This window comes from Triticum urartu, chromosome 3A, assembly GCF_056163025.1.
Source record: "Triticum urartu cultivar PI428250 chromosome 3A, HENAU_Tu73, whole genome shotgun sequence".
NCBI classification, from domain to species: domain Eukaryota; kingdom Viridiplantae; phylum Streptophyta; class Magnoliopsida; order Poales; family Poaceae; genus Triticum; species Triticum urartu.
The window spans coordinates 455,037,245-455,048,791 of NC_141875.1; the positions used below are offsets into that span (position 1 = coordinate 455,037,245).

Below are 11,547 nucleotides of genomic sequence, written 5' to 3' on the forward strand. Positions count from 1 at the left end.
CCTACACGACTGAGACATCAAATACAAAGTTTTATTTATGCCGTTGCCATCTACTATATGACAATGCTTAACCTTCCGGTTGAGGTTATGAATAAGATCGACGCTCACTGAAGAAAAAATACAAGGTTAATTGAGATCAAATGCGCAAATCAAAAACTTCACGGTGGCCTTGTTGTCATCAATCTGTAATAGTTCGTTTCTGCCCTTCGTAGTCGTTGGCTTTGGGGAGAGCGGCTCACCACCGTCAAACCTAAGGTTGGCTTGGGGAACCCTTGCGACCTACACAACTGAGACATCAGATACAAAGTTTTATTTATGCCGTTGCCATCTACTATATGATGACGCTTAACCTTCCGGTTGAGGTTATGATTAAGATTGACGCACAGAAGGAAAAATGCAAGGTTAATTGGGATCAAGTGTGCATATCAAAACTTCATGGTGGCCTTGCTGTCCTCAATCTGAAATAGTTCGCTTCTGCCTTCGCATTCGTTGGCTTTGGGGAGAGTGGCCCACCCGTATCAAACCTTGGGTTGATTTGGGTAACCCTTGCGACCTTCACAACTGAGACATCTTTGTGGCGGCCACAAAGGGTGGTGGTGGGCGATAGTCTTCACGACACTTTCTAGGAATCAACTTGGCTTGATGGGTTGCGGCCTCGAAAAATTTACGATCTATCCAAAAGAAAGAACTGTTCGGTTCAGAAAGCACTTTCCAACAATTTCCGGGTCTCCCGGTTGAAGACCATTGAGGGCATCACGATTGACCATCTTAACGAATTTGTTACTCTCTGGGAGAAGCTCTCTCACATGCACCTCAACCCCGACATGACCGATACTATCTCTTGCAAGCTCACCAAAGACGACCACTACTCCGCGGCTACGGACTACAACGTGCAATTTCTTTGTTTAGTCGACTCAGATATGACTAGGAATGTTTGGAGGATCCGGGCTCCCCTAAGTGCAAGTTCTTCATTTGGCTTGTCATCAATAATACGTTTTTGACGCTGAATGGTTACAAAAAAAGGATGGCCTAATTTCAACCACTGCCCCCTTTGCAAGCAAGTTCAGGAATCGACGGCTCATCTTTTTTTCAAATGTTGCTACTTGATCAGATTTTGGGACATGATTAAAGCGGGGCTAGGTCTCCATGATGTCCATCCTCACGATTGAGCCATTGCCGACTCGGTGAAGACTTGATGGAGCACTATCGCGTCTAGGATGACGCAACCGCGAAGGCTGCTAACCTCTCTTATGCTAATCGTCTCGTGGGAAATCTGGAAAGAAAGGAATGCTAGGGTATTCCATAACAGTGTGGTGCCTGTTGGTGTTTTCGTCGCGAGAATCAAAGAAGAAGCGGGGTTGTGGTGCCTTGCCGGTGCTAAACATTTGTGTAACGTGATGCCACGAGAGTGATGTATTGTATGGGGCCTTTGGCCTTTTGAAATTTGGTCTAAACCTCTAAAACTACTTATTCAATGAAAATGGCAAATCTTTTGCCTAGCTCAAAAAATATATATATGGTGACTACTTTGCTTCCACTTCATCCTGGTATCGATAATTTGACGGTTTTTGGGAGTGCAGATGAAAATAAACCATTTTAGAATACAAACATGAAGTTGGGACTTGATGGCCAAAGTAGAGGGCTGAAAATAAGATCCCCCAAATTCAGTTTGGCGAACATAGTGCTGGCGCATGGCATGGCAACTGTTGGGGAATCTTGTGCGCTCCTCTCTAACTGTGATCCACCGGTTCTAAAGCGAAACTGAGATGAGAAAGAATCAGGTGCCGTATTGCCCTGACTGGAGACGATGATGGAATAGAGACCATGGATAAAACGTCCCGTCGCACTTTTCTTTTTCAACTTAAAGCAAACTATTCTTGCCGACCTTACATATATCATCCGAAAGTCCGAGCCATTGTGTGGGCGTGCTCTTGATTTCACGCGGGAACAATGGCCAAGGCGATGCCAGACCAGAAATCCGGCGATGCAGCGACGGCGGCAGCGAATCCGCTCGAGTTTCATGTGTATGGCCCCCGCAACCTGTCGTCCATCAGCTGGAAAGATCTCCTCAGCTCAAGCTGGTCAGTATACTCGGCACATTTACACTCACACTTGCCCAGGTCGCCTCTGGGAATTACTGGAAGTTTATTGCGATGGTTGACGCAGGAAGAACGCCAACTACCGGCGGATGGTGATCGCGTGCTTCATCCAGGGGGCTTACCTGCTGGAGCTGGACCGGCAGGAGAAGCGCGACGAGCGCACCGGCCTCGCGCCGCAGTGGTGGCGCCCGTTCAAGTACAGGCTCGCCCAGGTGCTCGTCGACGAGCGCGACGGCTCCATCTACGGCGCCGTCCTCGAGTGGGACCACCAGGCCGCGCTGTCCGACTACATCCCATTCCGCCCCACCCGCGCGCCGGTGGCCGTCGTGGCGCTGCGCGGCACGCTGCTCAAGGCGCCCACGTTCCGCCGCGACGTCGTCGACGACCTCCGCTTCCTGGCCTGGGACAGCCTCAAGGGCTCCGTCCGCTTCGCCGGCGCGCTGGCGGCGCTGCGGGACGCCGCGCGCAGGTTCGGCGTCGGCAACGTGTGCGTCGGCGGGCACTCGCTGGGAGCCGGGTTCGCGCTGCAGGTGGGCAAGGCGCTGGCCAAGGAGCGCGTCTTCGTGGAGTGCCACGTGTTCAACCCGCCGTCCGTGTCGCTGGCCATGAGCCTCAGGGGGTTCGTCGAGACGGCCGGCGAGCTGTGGGGCCGTGCGCGCGCGTGGATCCCATACGTGGGCTCCCAGCCGGCTGCGGACACGAGCGGCGGCAACGCCGGCCACAGTGAAAGTGAGGCGAGGGCGTCGCTCGCGCAGTCGGGGATGGGAAGGTGGCTGCCGTACCTGTACATCAACACGAACGACTACATCTGCTGCCATTACAGCGACGCAGCGGGCGGGACGGCGACCGTGGCGGTCGACAGCGGGGGCGGGAACGGCGGTGGCAAGGCGGGGGCGGCGACGATGCTTGCGGTGTCCAAGGGGCCGAGCAAATTCCTGGCAGCGCACGGTCTGGAGCAGTGGTGGGCCAACGATGTCGAGCTGCAGGTGGCACTCAACCACAGCAAGCTAATCGACCGCCAGCTCAGGTCGCTCTACGCCGCGCCGCCCGCCGCACTGCGTGCCCGGAGTTAGGCTTGTGCCGTCGTTTTACCCGGGAGCAACAAAATACTTCCGATTCCATTTAAAAATGCAACACTTCCGCTTCGGCAGATCCCTGTAAACACAAGAACGGCCGAGATTGCCCAATACCTCTTCATAACAAAAGGTAGGATGGGCATATTTTGAAAAAGCTTCCCCGCCGGTCCGACCACCCGCAAAAAAAAAAAAACAGGCGAAGCAATACGTATATGAATACAGCCCGCCCGCCCAGGAGGGAAAAAAATTAAACCGGCCGACCGCACGCGCCTGGTGACGTGGCAGGCATGCAGACGTGCCAGCCCACGATCACGGCGGCAGTCCCCGCGGTCAACGCGTCGCGCCGCACCCGTCGCGGCCCCAGCCCCCCACGTCCCCCGACCCCACGCCAGCCCGCACCCGTCCGCCAATCACAGCGCCCGAGGCGCGCATGCACGCAGGCGGTTGCACGCGCGTGCCGCCTGCCGGACGCCACCGCTGCCGCCGCTGTCGTCTCCTCGCATGCCGCGCCTCCGCTGCCGCCTGCCGCCGCGCCTGCCGGACGCCACCACTGCCGCCTGCCGCCGCGCCTGCCGGACGCCACCACTGCCGCCTGCCGTCGCTGTCGGCTCCTCGCCTGCCGCGCCGCCGCTGCCGCTGTCGCCTGGCCTGCCACCCGACCGGCCCGCCGCCTGGCCTGCCCCCTCCGGACGCGCCGTTCGCGGCGCCCGACGGTCAAAGCGTCGCCTCGCCTGCCGCGCGGTCATTAACGCGCCGGCGTTAATAGCCGCGCTGCCGCCCGCCCGCCTCCTCCCCCGCCCCGCCCCGCTATAAAACAGCGACGCCCTGCCCACGCCCGTCCCACCGCGCTGTCGCCTGCCCGCCTCCTCCCCCGCCCACACCCGTCCCACCGACGCCCGTCGCCGCCTGCCCGCACCCGATGTCGTTCTTCCGCGGCAGCAGCAGGACCGGCGGCGGCGGTGCCGCCGCCGACGTCCCCGACGCATGGCCGACGAGCATCGGTGTGCCGGAGACGCTGGAGCTCCGCCGCTACTGCCTCCCTGTGCCGCCGGGCTGCCGTCTTCCACGCAACTGGAAGATCGACGCGGACGGCTACGCGACGCCAGGTCCTGGCGCGACGGAGGAGGAGCTCCGCAACCACAGCGGCGGCCGGCACAATATCGAAGGCCGGAAGTGGTTTTGGTGTGGGAAGGACTATTGGGAGGTCATGGCCGCCTTCCGCCTTGCGGCGGCCGGCGAGACCCCCGACCTGACGGGCTACAGCGGCCGTCTTCGCGCACCGCCTCCACCGCACGATCGCCACAGACGTGGCGGTGGCCACGGTGTGCACCCGGCACCGGCGCCCGCGCCGGCCGCCCCTCCCTCGCCGCCGGGGATAGACTTGCCGCCGGAGCAGGTCATCCTCCGCGAGGACGGCGATCCGGATGACACGCCGGGGTACCACGTGGCCGTACGGGCGTCGGAGGCTGCAGCGGCGGCGGCAGAGGCGATGGAGGCCGCCGAGATTGCGGCCGCAATCCAGGCGGCCGAGGCGGCGCAGCAGGCGGCGATGGCCGCGCAGCAGGCGGCGATGGCGGCGCTGGAGTGGCAGCAGGAGTAGGAGCAGGCGCCGGCGGAGGAGGAGGATTCCGACGACGATCCGGTGGACTGGGACGACCTCGCCAACCGGTCCAGCAGCAACGATGACGGCGGCGACGGCCCGGCCGTGATTGACCTCGTTGATAGCGACAACGAGTAGTTTTTTTACTGTGTTTTTTATTTAATTTGGTTATGTCGTTGTAAGCCTAAGTAGTAGACTTTATGTATGAACTTGTAATCATTGAGTTCGCTCGACTATGTAAAATATTTTATCTATGTTGAATGAAATTTAAGTGAAATTTCTTTTGTCCATTTCATTCGAGAGTTATGATTTGATGATGAATTTGTACACGAAAATATGCTAAAACATAATAAAACAGTAAGGACGCTAAAGTACATGATTGCATGCATGTAACAGAACAAAATTTTGCGAGTGTGTGTGCATCCCGAATGTAGTCCTACACGCACGATATGAACGAAATCAGACAGGAAACACATGTCGCTCAGTGTGTGTCCGGACATCGGTGTAGGGTACTTTAGCCTAGGAAACCCTAGAAAATGCGTCCAGGGTTAAAAAATTGCGAGAATTGGCGTGGGTGCTGTGGATGGTGATGGCAGCGTGTGGAAAAAGTGTCGTGACGTTTGACGGAGTAGAAAAAAAACCGTAGTTGGGAACCCACTCCCCGGCAGATCGAGAAGTAGCTGGTTGCACTGGGGCTACGTGATCGCATGCATGCAATTACACCAAAGTGTGCGTACATGTGGGCACGGCCAACGTAGGCCCCCACGCAAGGTTGGAACAAAAACGGATGTTGCGTCACGTCCGGGCAGTGTTTTTGCGATTTTCGACCTGGAAAACCCTAGAAAATGCGCCGAGCGCCGGAAAAATACGAGAATTGGCGTGGGTGCTGTGGATGGTGATGGAAACGTGTGGAAAAAGTGTCGTGATGTTTGACGGAGTAGAAAAAAAACCGTAGTTGGGAACCCACTCCCCGGCAGACCGAGAAGTAGCTGGTTGCACTGGGGCTACGTGATCGCATGCATGCAATTGCACCAAAGTGTGCGTACATGTGGGCACGGCCAACATAGGCCCCCACGCAAGGTTGGAACGAAAACGGACACAAAACAGACGTTGCGTCACGTCCGGGCAGTGTTTTTGCGATTTTCGACCTGGAAAACCCTAGAAAATGCGCCGAGCGCCGGAAAAATACGAGAATTGGCGTGGGTGCTGTGGATGGTGATGGCAACGTGTGGAAAAAGTGTCGTGACGTTTGACGGAGTAGAAAAAAACCGTAGTTGGGAACCCACTCCCCGGCAGACCAAGAAGTAGCTGGTTGCACTGGGGCTATGTGATCGCATGCATGCAATTGCACCAAAGTGTGCGTACATGTGGGCACGGCCAACATAGGCCCCCACGCAAGGTTGGAACGAAAACGGACACAAAACGGACGTTGCGTCACGTCCGGGCAGTGTTTTTGCGATTTTTGACCTGGAAAACCCTAGAAAATGCGCCGAGCGCCGGAAAAATACGAGAATTGGCGTGGGTGCTGTGGATGGTGATGGCAACGTGTGGAAAAAGTGTCGTGACGTTTGACGGAGTAGAAAAAACCGTAGTTGGGAACCCACTCCCCGCCAGACTAAGAAGTAGCTGGTTGCACTGGGGCTACGTGATCGCATGCATGCAATTGCACCAAAGTGTGCGTACATGTGGGCACGGCCAACGTAGGCCCCCACGCAAGGTTGGAACGAAAACGGACACAAAACGGACGTTGCGTCACGTCCGGGCAGTGTTTTTGCGATTTTCAACCTGAAAAACCCTAGAAAATGTGCCGAGCGCCAGAAAAATATGAGAATTGGCGTGGGTGCTGTGGATGGTTATGGCAACGTGTGGAAAAAGTGTCGTGACGTTTGACGGAGTAAAAAAAACCGTAGTTGGGAACCCACTCCCCTCAGACCGAGAAGTAGCTGGTTGCACTGGGGCTACGTGATCGCATGCATGCAATTGCACCAAAGTGTGCGTACATGTGGGCACGGCCAACATAGGCACCCACGCAAGGTTGGAACGAAAGCGGACACAAAACGGACGTTGCGTCACGTCCGGGCAGTGTTTTTGCGATTTTCGACCTGGAAAACCCTAGAAAATGCGCCGAGCGCCGGAAAAATACGAGAATTGGCGTGGGTGCTGTGGATGATGATGGAAACGTGTGGAAAAAGTGTCGTGACGTTTGAAGGAGTAGAAAAAAACCGTAGTTGGGAACCCACTCCCCGGCAGACCGAGAAGTAGCTGGTTGCACTGGGGCTATGTGATCGCATGCATGCAATTGCACCAAAGTGTGCGTACATGTGGGCACAGCCAACATAGGCCCCCACGCAAGGTTGAAACGAAAACGGACACAAAACGGACGTTGCGTCACGTCCGGGCAGTGTTTTTGCGATTTTCGACCTGGAAAACCCTAGAAAATGCGCCGAGTGCCGGAAAAACACGAGAATTGGCATGGGTGCTGTGGATGGTGATGGCAACGTGTGAAAAAAGTGTCGTGACGTTTGACGGAGTAGAAAAAAAAAACGTAGTTGGGAACCCACTCCCCGCCAGACCGAGAAGTAGCTGGTTGCACTGGAGCTACGTGATCACATGCATGCAATTGCACCAAAGTGTGCGTACATGTGGGCACGGCCAACGTAGGCCCCCACGCAAGGTTGGAACGAAAACGGACACAAAACGGACGTTGCGTCACGTCCGGGCAGTGTTTTTGCGATTTTCGACCTGGAAAACCCTAGAAAATGTGCCGAGCGCCGGAAAAATATGAGAATTGGCGTGGGTGCTGTGGATGGTGATGGCAACGTGCGGAAAAAGTGTCGTGACGTTTGACAGAGTAAAAAAAACCGTAGTTGGGAACCCACTCCCCGGCAGACCGAGAAGTAGCTGGTTGCACTGGGGCTACGTGATCGCATGCATGCAATTGCACCAAAGTGTGCGTACATGTGGGCATGACCAAGGTAGGCCCCCACGCAAGGTTGGAACAAAAACGGACACAAAACGGACGCTGCGTCACGTCCGGGCAGTGTTTTTGCGATTTTCGACCTGGAAAACCCTAGAAAATGCGCCAAGCGCCGGAAAAATACAAGAATTGGCGTGGGTGTTGTGGATGGTGATGGCAACGTGTGGAAAAAGTGTCGTGACGTTTGACGGAGTAGAAAAAAACCGTAGTTGGGAACCCACTCCCCGGCAGACCGAGAAGTAGCTGGTTGCACTGGGGCTATGTGATCGCATGCATGAAATTGCACCAAAGTGTGCGTACATGTGGGCACGGCCAACATAGGCCCCCGCGCAAGGTTGGAACGAAAACGGACACAAAACGGACGTTGCGCCAGCCGTCGTTTGTTGGCTCTTAGATGCACATATAAATGCAGGCGGACGCCTCCTCGTTTGCTAAAAAAAATTTGACTAGAAAAAAAAACAGCCCGACCTTCCCTTGTGGACCCAGGGACTGTGCATCCAACCCAAATCTAGCCGACAGGCGACTCGGGCGGTCGATGCGGACCCCACAAGGACCCACAAGTAGGCCAACGAGGCTGACAAGGAGCTTGTAACAGAGGAGTTCGAGAGAAACAGCCGACACGGCTATTTAAGCCGGTCGGTGCGCCCTTCCGTTGGCGAGGTGGGACTAAATAAGGCGATGCGGTCGACGCAACACTGACGAGGCTCCATTTCTTGCAACGTCGCCGCCCGGCCCATGTCAGCCCAGTACGATAGGCCCAGCCTCGCCCCTCCCCGGCCCAGTCACCGTCGCCTCGCGCGCCCGACGAAGGAGTTTAGTCCCACCTCGGAAGCTGACGGGGGTGAGGACCAGCTTAAATATGCCGGCGTGCTACACAGGTCGAACTCCTCTGCTAGTACTGCTTGAAATCGCCGCCCCGTTGGACCCGGCTGCTGGGCCCTTGATGGGCTTTATATGGACCTCCCGAGTCACCTCGTTGGCTTGATTTGGGTTGGGAATATATCCCAACTTGCGGTCCAGCTGCTGGTCGGGCATTTTTTTGCACAACAACGGTCGGCCATGTTTTTTGCAACAGGTACAGTAACAAAAACGCAGCATATTAAAACTGTGAACTCTTTCACATAGCAGTACAAATAAGATGGCAATTCATTAAACAAATATGATGTGTCATATCACATATGTTCACATAAGTATTTTCATCACACATAAATAAATCGAGGCATAAAGTTTTCTGCCACACAAGTACGAACAAGAAACAACATAGTTTATTCGGATGTAAAAATATCTCCAGCTGACCCATCTTGTGCAAATCATCTTGCAGGATGTAAAAATTAGCAGGTGTGAATACTTTGGCGGCATGCTCCTCAAGTGCCTTATATTCAGTAACCGACGGTGGTTCTTTTTGGTGTGCCTCACAGTCATCGTACGCCTCATTCTCACGCAGGCGAACTATACAGTTCTCATAATGCACAACCAAATCAACTATTGTGATACCGTAGTCTAGGTGTAGGTGAAGGCAGGAGTTGAGGCTTTCGCTTCTCTGGTTACTTCGCATACCAAGGAAAAAACCATCGGAAAGATATGAAGCTGCCCAAAGTCTCTTCTTCCTGTACATCCTGTCAAGCCACTCTTTAGTTCTATCCGTCTTCCACTTATTATAGAAAGCGGTCCATCTCTGCTCAAAGTTCGCTTGAGAGGTGGCATAGTATAGGAGCGATCTGAACTCATCCAGTGACTTGTAATGCAGGTGCCTCTGCATATTTTTCTCGATATGCCAGGAGCAAAGATGATGGAAAACATCTGAAAGCACAGTCCGAATAGCCCAGATCATTGCAGCGTCACCATATGTGATTATTGACTTTGGCTTCACTTGACAGTTTGCCTTCATAAATGTCTGCAGCAGCCACACATATGCCCCTTCTGTCTCGTCAGCAATTATGGCACATCCAAACACTGTGGTGCAACGGTGGTTGTTAACTCCGACAAAGGGGACGAACGGCATACCGTATCTGTTCATCTTATACGTGCTATCAAACACAACCACATCTCCGTAGTCCTGATAGTCCCTCCGCGACTGTGCATCACACCAAAACATACTCTTCAGTCGCCCTTCCTTGTCACGCACATACTCAAAAATAAACTCATGGTCCTTCTCCTTCCTGCTCCTCATAATGCCAACTGCCGTCTCTGCGTCACCTTTTGCGATGAGCTTCATTTTTTCTCTACAACAAAGATTGTAAATATCCCTCCTGATAAGCCCGCACTTATCGTACGAACCGTATCTGCTGATAAAGTTGTCCATTATTATATGCTTTCTTATCCCGACAGCTTCCAACGCCAATATCTCTGCCCTCGTGCCTTCTCCAATCCGTCTGTGAGACCACAGAAAACAAACCTCGTCGGGCCTAACCATCGCGTGGTTGTGATCATCCACGAATGACGCGACAAACCAATCACCACGTTCTCTATCCAGCTTCACCACCATATGTGCACCGCAATCGCAACGAGTCTCCAGTCTAAGCCCGCGCTTGCGGCCCTCCATGGTTATAAACTTGCTCTGCCTTCTACCTGCCCTGGAGCAAAGAAATCTCCGGTACCGTATCATTCCTGAAGCACCTCGTTTGACTTTCTGTTTTCTGATGCTAAACCCGTTCTCTTTGGCGTGATTGTTATAGAATATGTATGCATCACCTTGCGACCGAAAGGTCATAGCCATCACCTTCCAATGTGTATCCACCATTTGCTGCTGCCTTCGAGCCTCCTCAATGTCGATCTCCCCCTCATCGTGATCACCGCTAATACCATCTGACTCCTCCTACAAAATTCATATGAAAATGTATATGTTAACTACTATCATTTAATTCATAATATTCATCGATGTACAACATCTATCTACGAACCTGGCTCAAGTTATCCGCGAATGATTCCTGTAAACTATTTTCCACATTGTCAACATCCACATCTTCCTGCAAATTTGTATACATAGAGAAATAGTTAGCCATGCCATACATTGCAGGTTCAAAGATGAAATCAAAATATACTACACTTACGTTTTCACTATTTGCGCCATGTTCATTATGATCAAAATCCTCCGAAGGCAAGATATCAAATGATGACACGGAATCGTTGTCGTTGCTGTCATCATCTTCATTAAAAATATCGTTATCATTCCGAGTCGCCTTATTAGTACCATTATCATCCCCCGTCAATGCGGTTTGTTCATCCATGGCAACACGCCTAACTGACCAAACTGCATAACATTGTGAATTCATCATGTGTTAAGTTTGTACTATGGATCATGCCCAAGTGCAACTCTATCTGCCTACAACATGCGGTCGTCCGGGGAGGCGCCGCTGCGACGGCATGTTTATTCAACCATAAACCCTAGATCACTATGTGTGACTCATATCATCTAGCATGCTAGGTTTAGACGAGGAGATTAGATGGCAAACCTTCGGCCGTGGAGTAGACAGCGGCGACGTGCAACACGAGGGTTAGATGGAAGACGACAACGACGTGGAAGACGAGGGCCGCGGTGTAGACGTCGCCGACGTAGGTCGATGCAGGGCCGGATCCGCGGCGTGCGGACGACAGCGCGGTCAGTCGCAGCCGACAAGCCGTCCGACGGCGACGTGCAAGACGAGGGTTAGATGGAAGACGACGGCGACGTGGAAGACGAGGGTCGCGGTGTAGACGTCGCCGGCGTAGGTCGACGCGGGACGGATCCGCGGCGACGTTCAGATGCGGCGTCGGATGGGGTTCAGTCGGCGGCGATCGCATAGTTGGAAACTGGGC

The 11,547-nt window shown here is 53.9% G+C and overlaps 2 protein-coding genes across 2 annotated transcripts; one reads left to right on the top strand and one right to left on the bottom strand.

Annotated features, from left to right (window-relative positions):
• Positions 1-1,842: 1,842 nt before the first annotated feature.
• Positions 1,843-3,220, top strand: LOC125544329 (GDSL esterase/lipase At4g10955). The gene is made up of 2 exons (XM_048707972.2): positions 1,843-2,081; positions 2,167-3,220. The coding sequence occupies exons 1-2, from the start codon at positions 1,951-1,953 to the stop codon at positions 3,170-3,172; spliced, it is 1,137 nt and encodes a 378-aa protein (XP_048563929.2). The 5' UTR covers positions 1,843-1,950; the 3' UTR covers positions 3,173-3,220.
• A 5,631-nt stretch (positions 3,221-8,851) lies between these two features.
• LOC147980051 (protein FAR1-RELATED SEQUENCE 5-like) lies at positions 8,852-10,979 on the bottom strand. Its single transcript, XM_087515453.1, has 5 exons — positions 10,803-10,979; positions 10,653-10,718; positions 10,390-10,567; positions 8,999-10,185; positions 8,852-8,866 (listed from the first exon to the last, which is right to left on the bottom strand). Exons 1-5 carry the CDS (start codon positions 10,977-10,979, stop codon positions 8,852-8,854), a joined length of 1,623 nt encoding a protein of 540 aa, XP_087371579.1.
• Between the last annotated feature and the right edge of the window lie 568 nt (positions 10,980-11,547).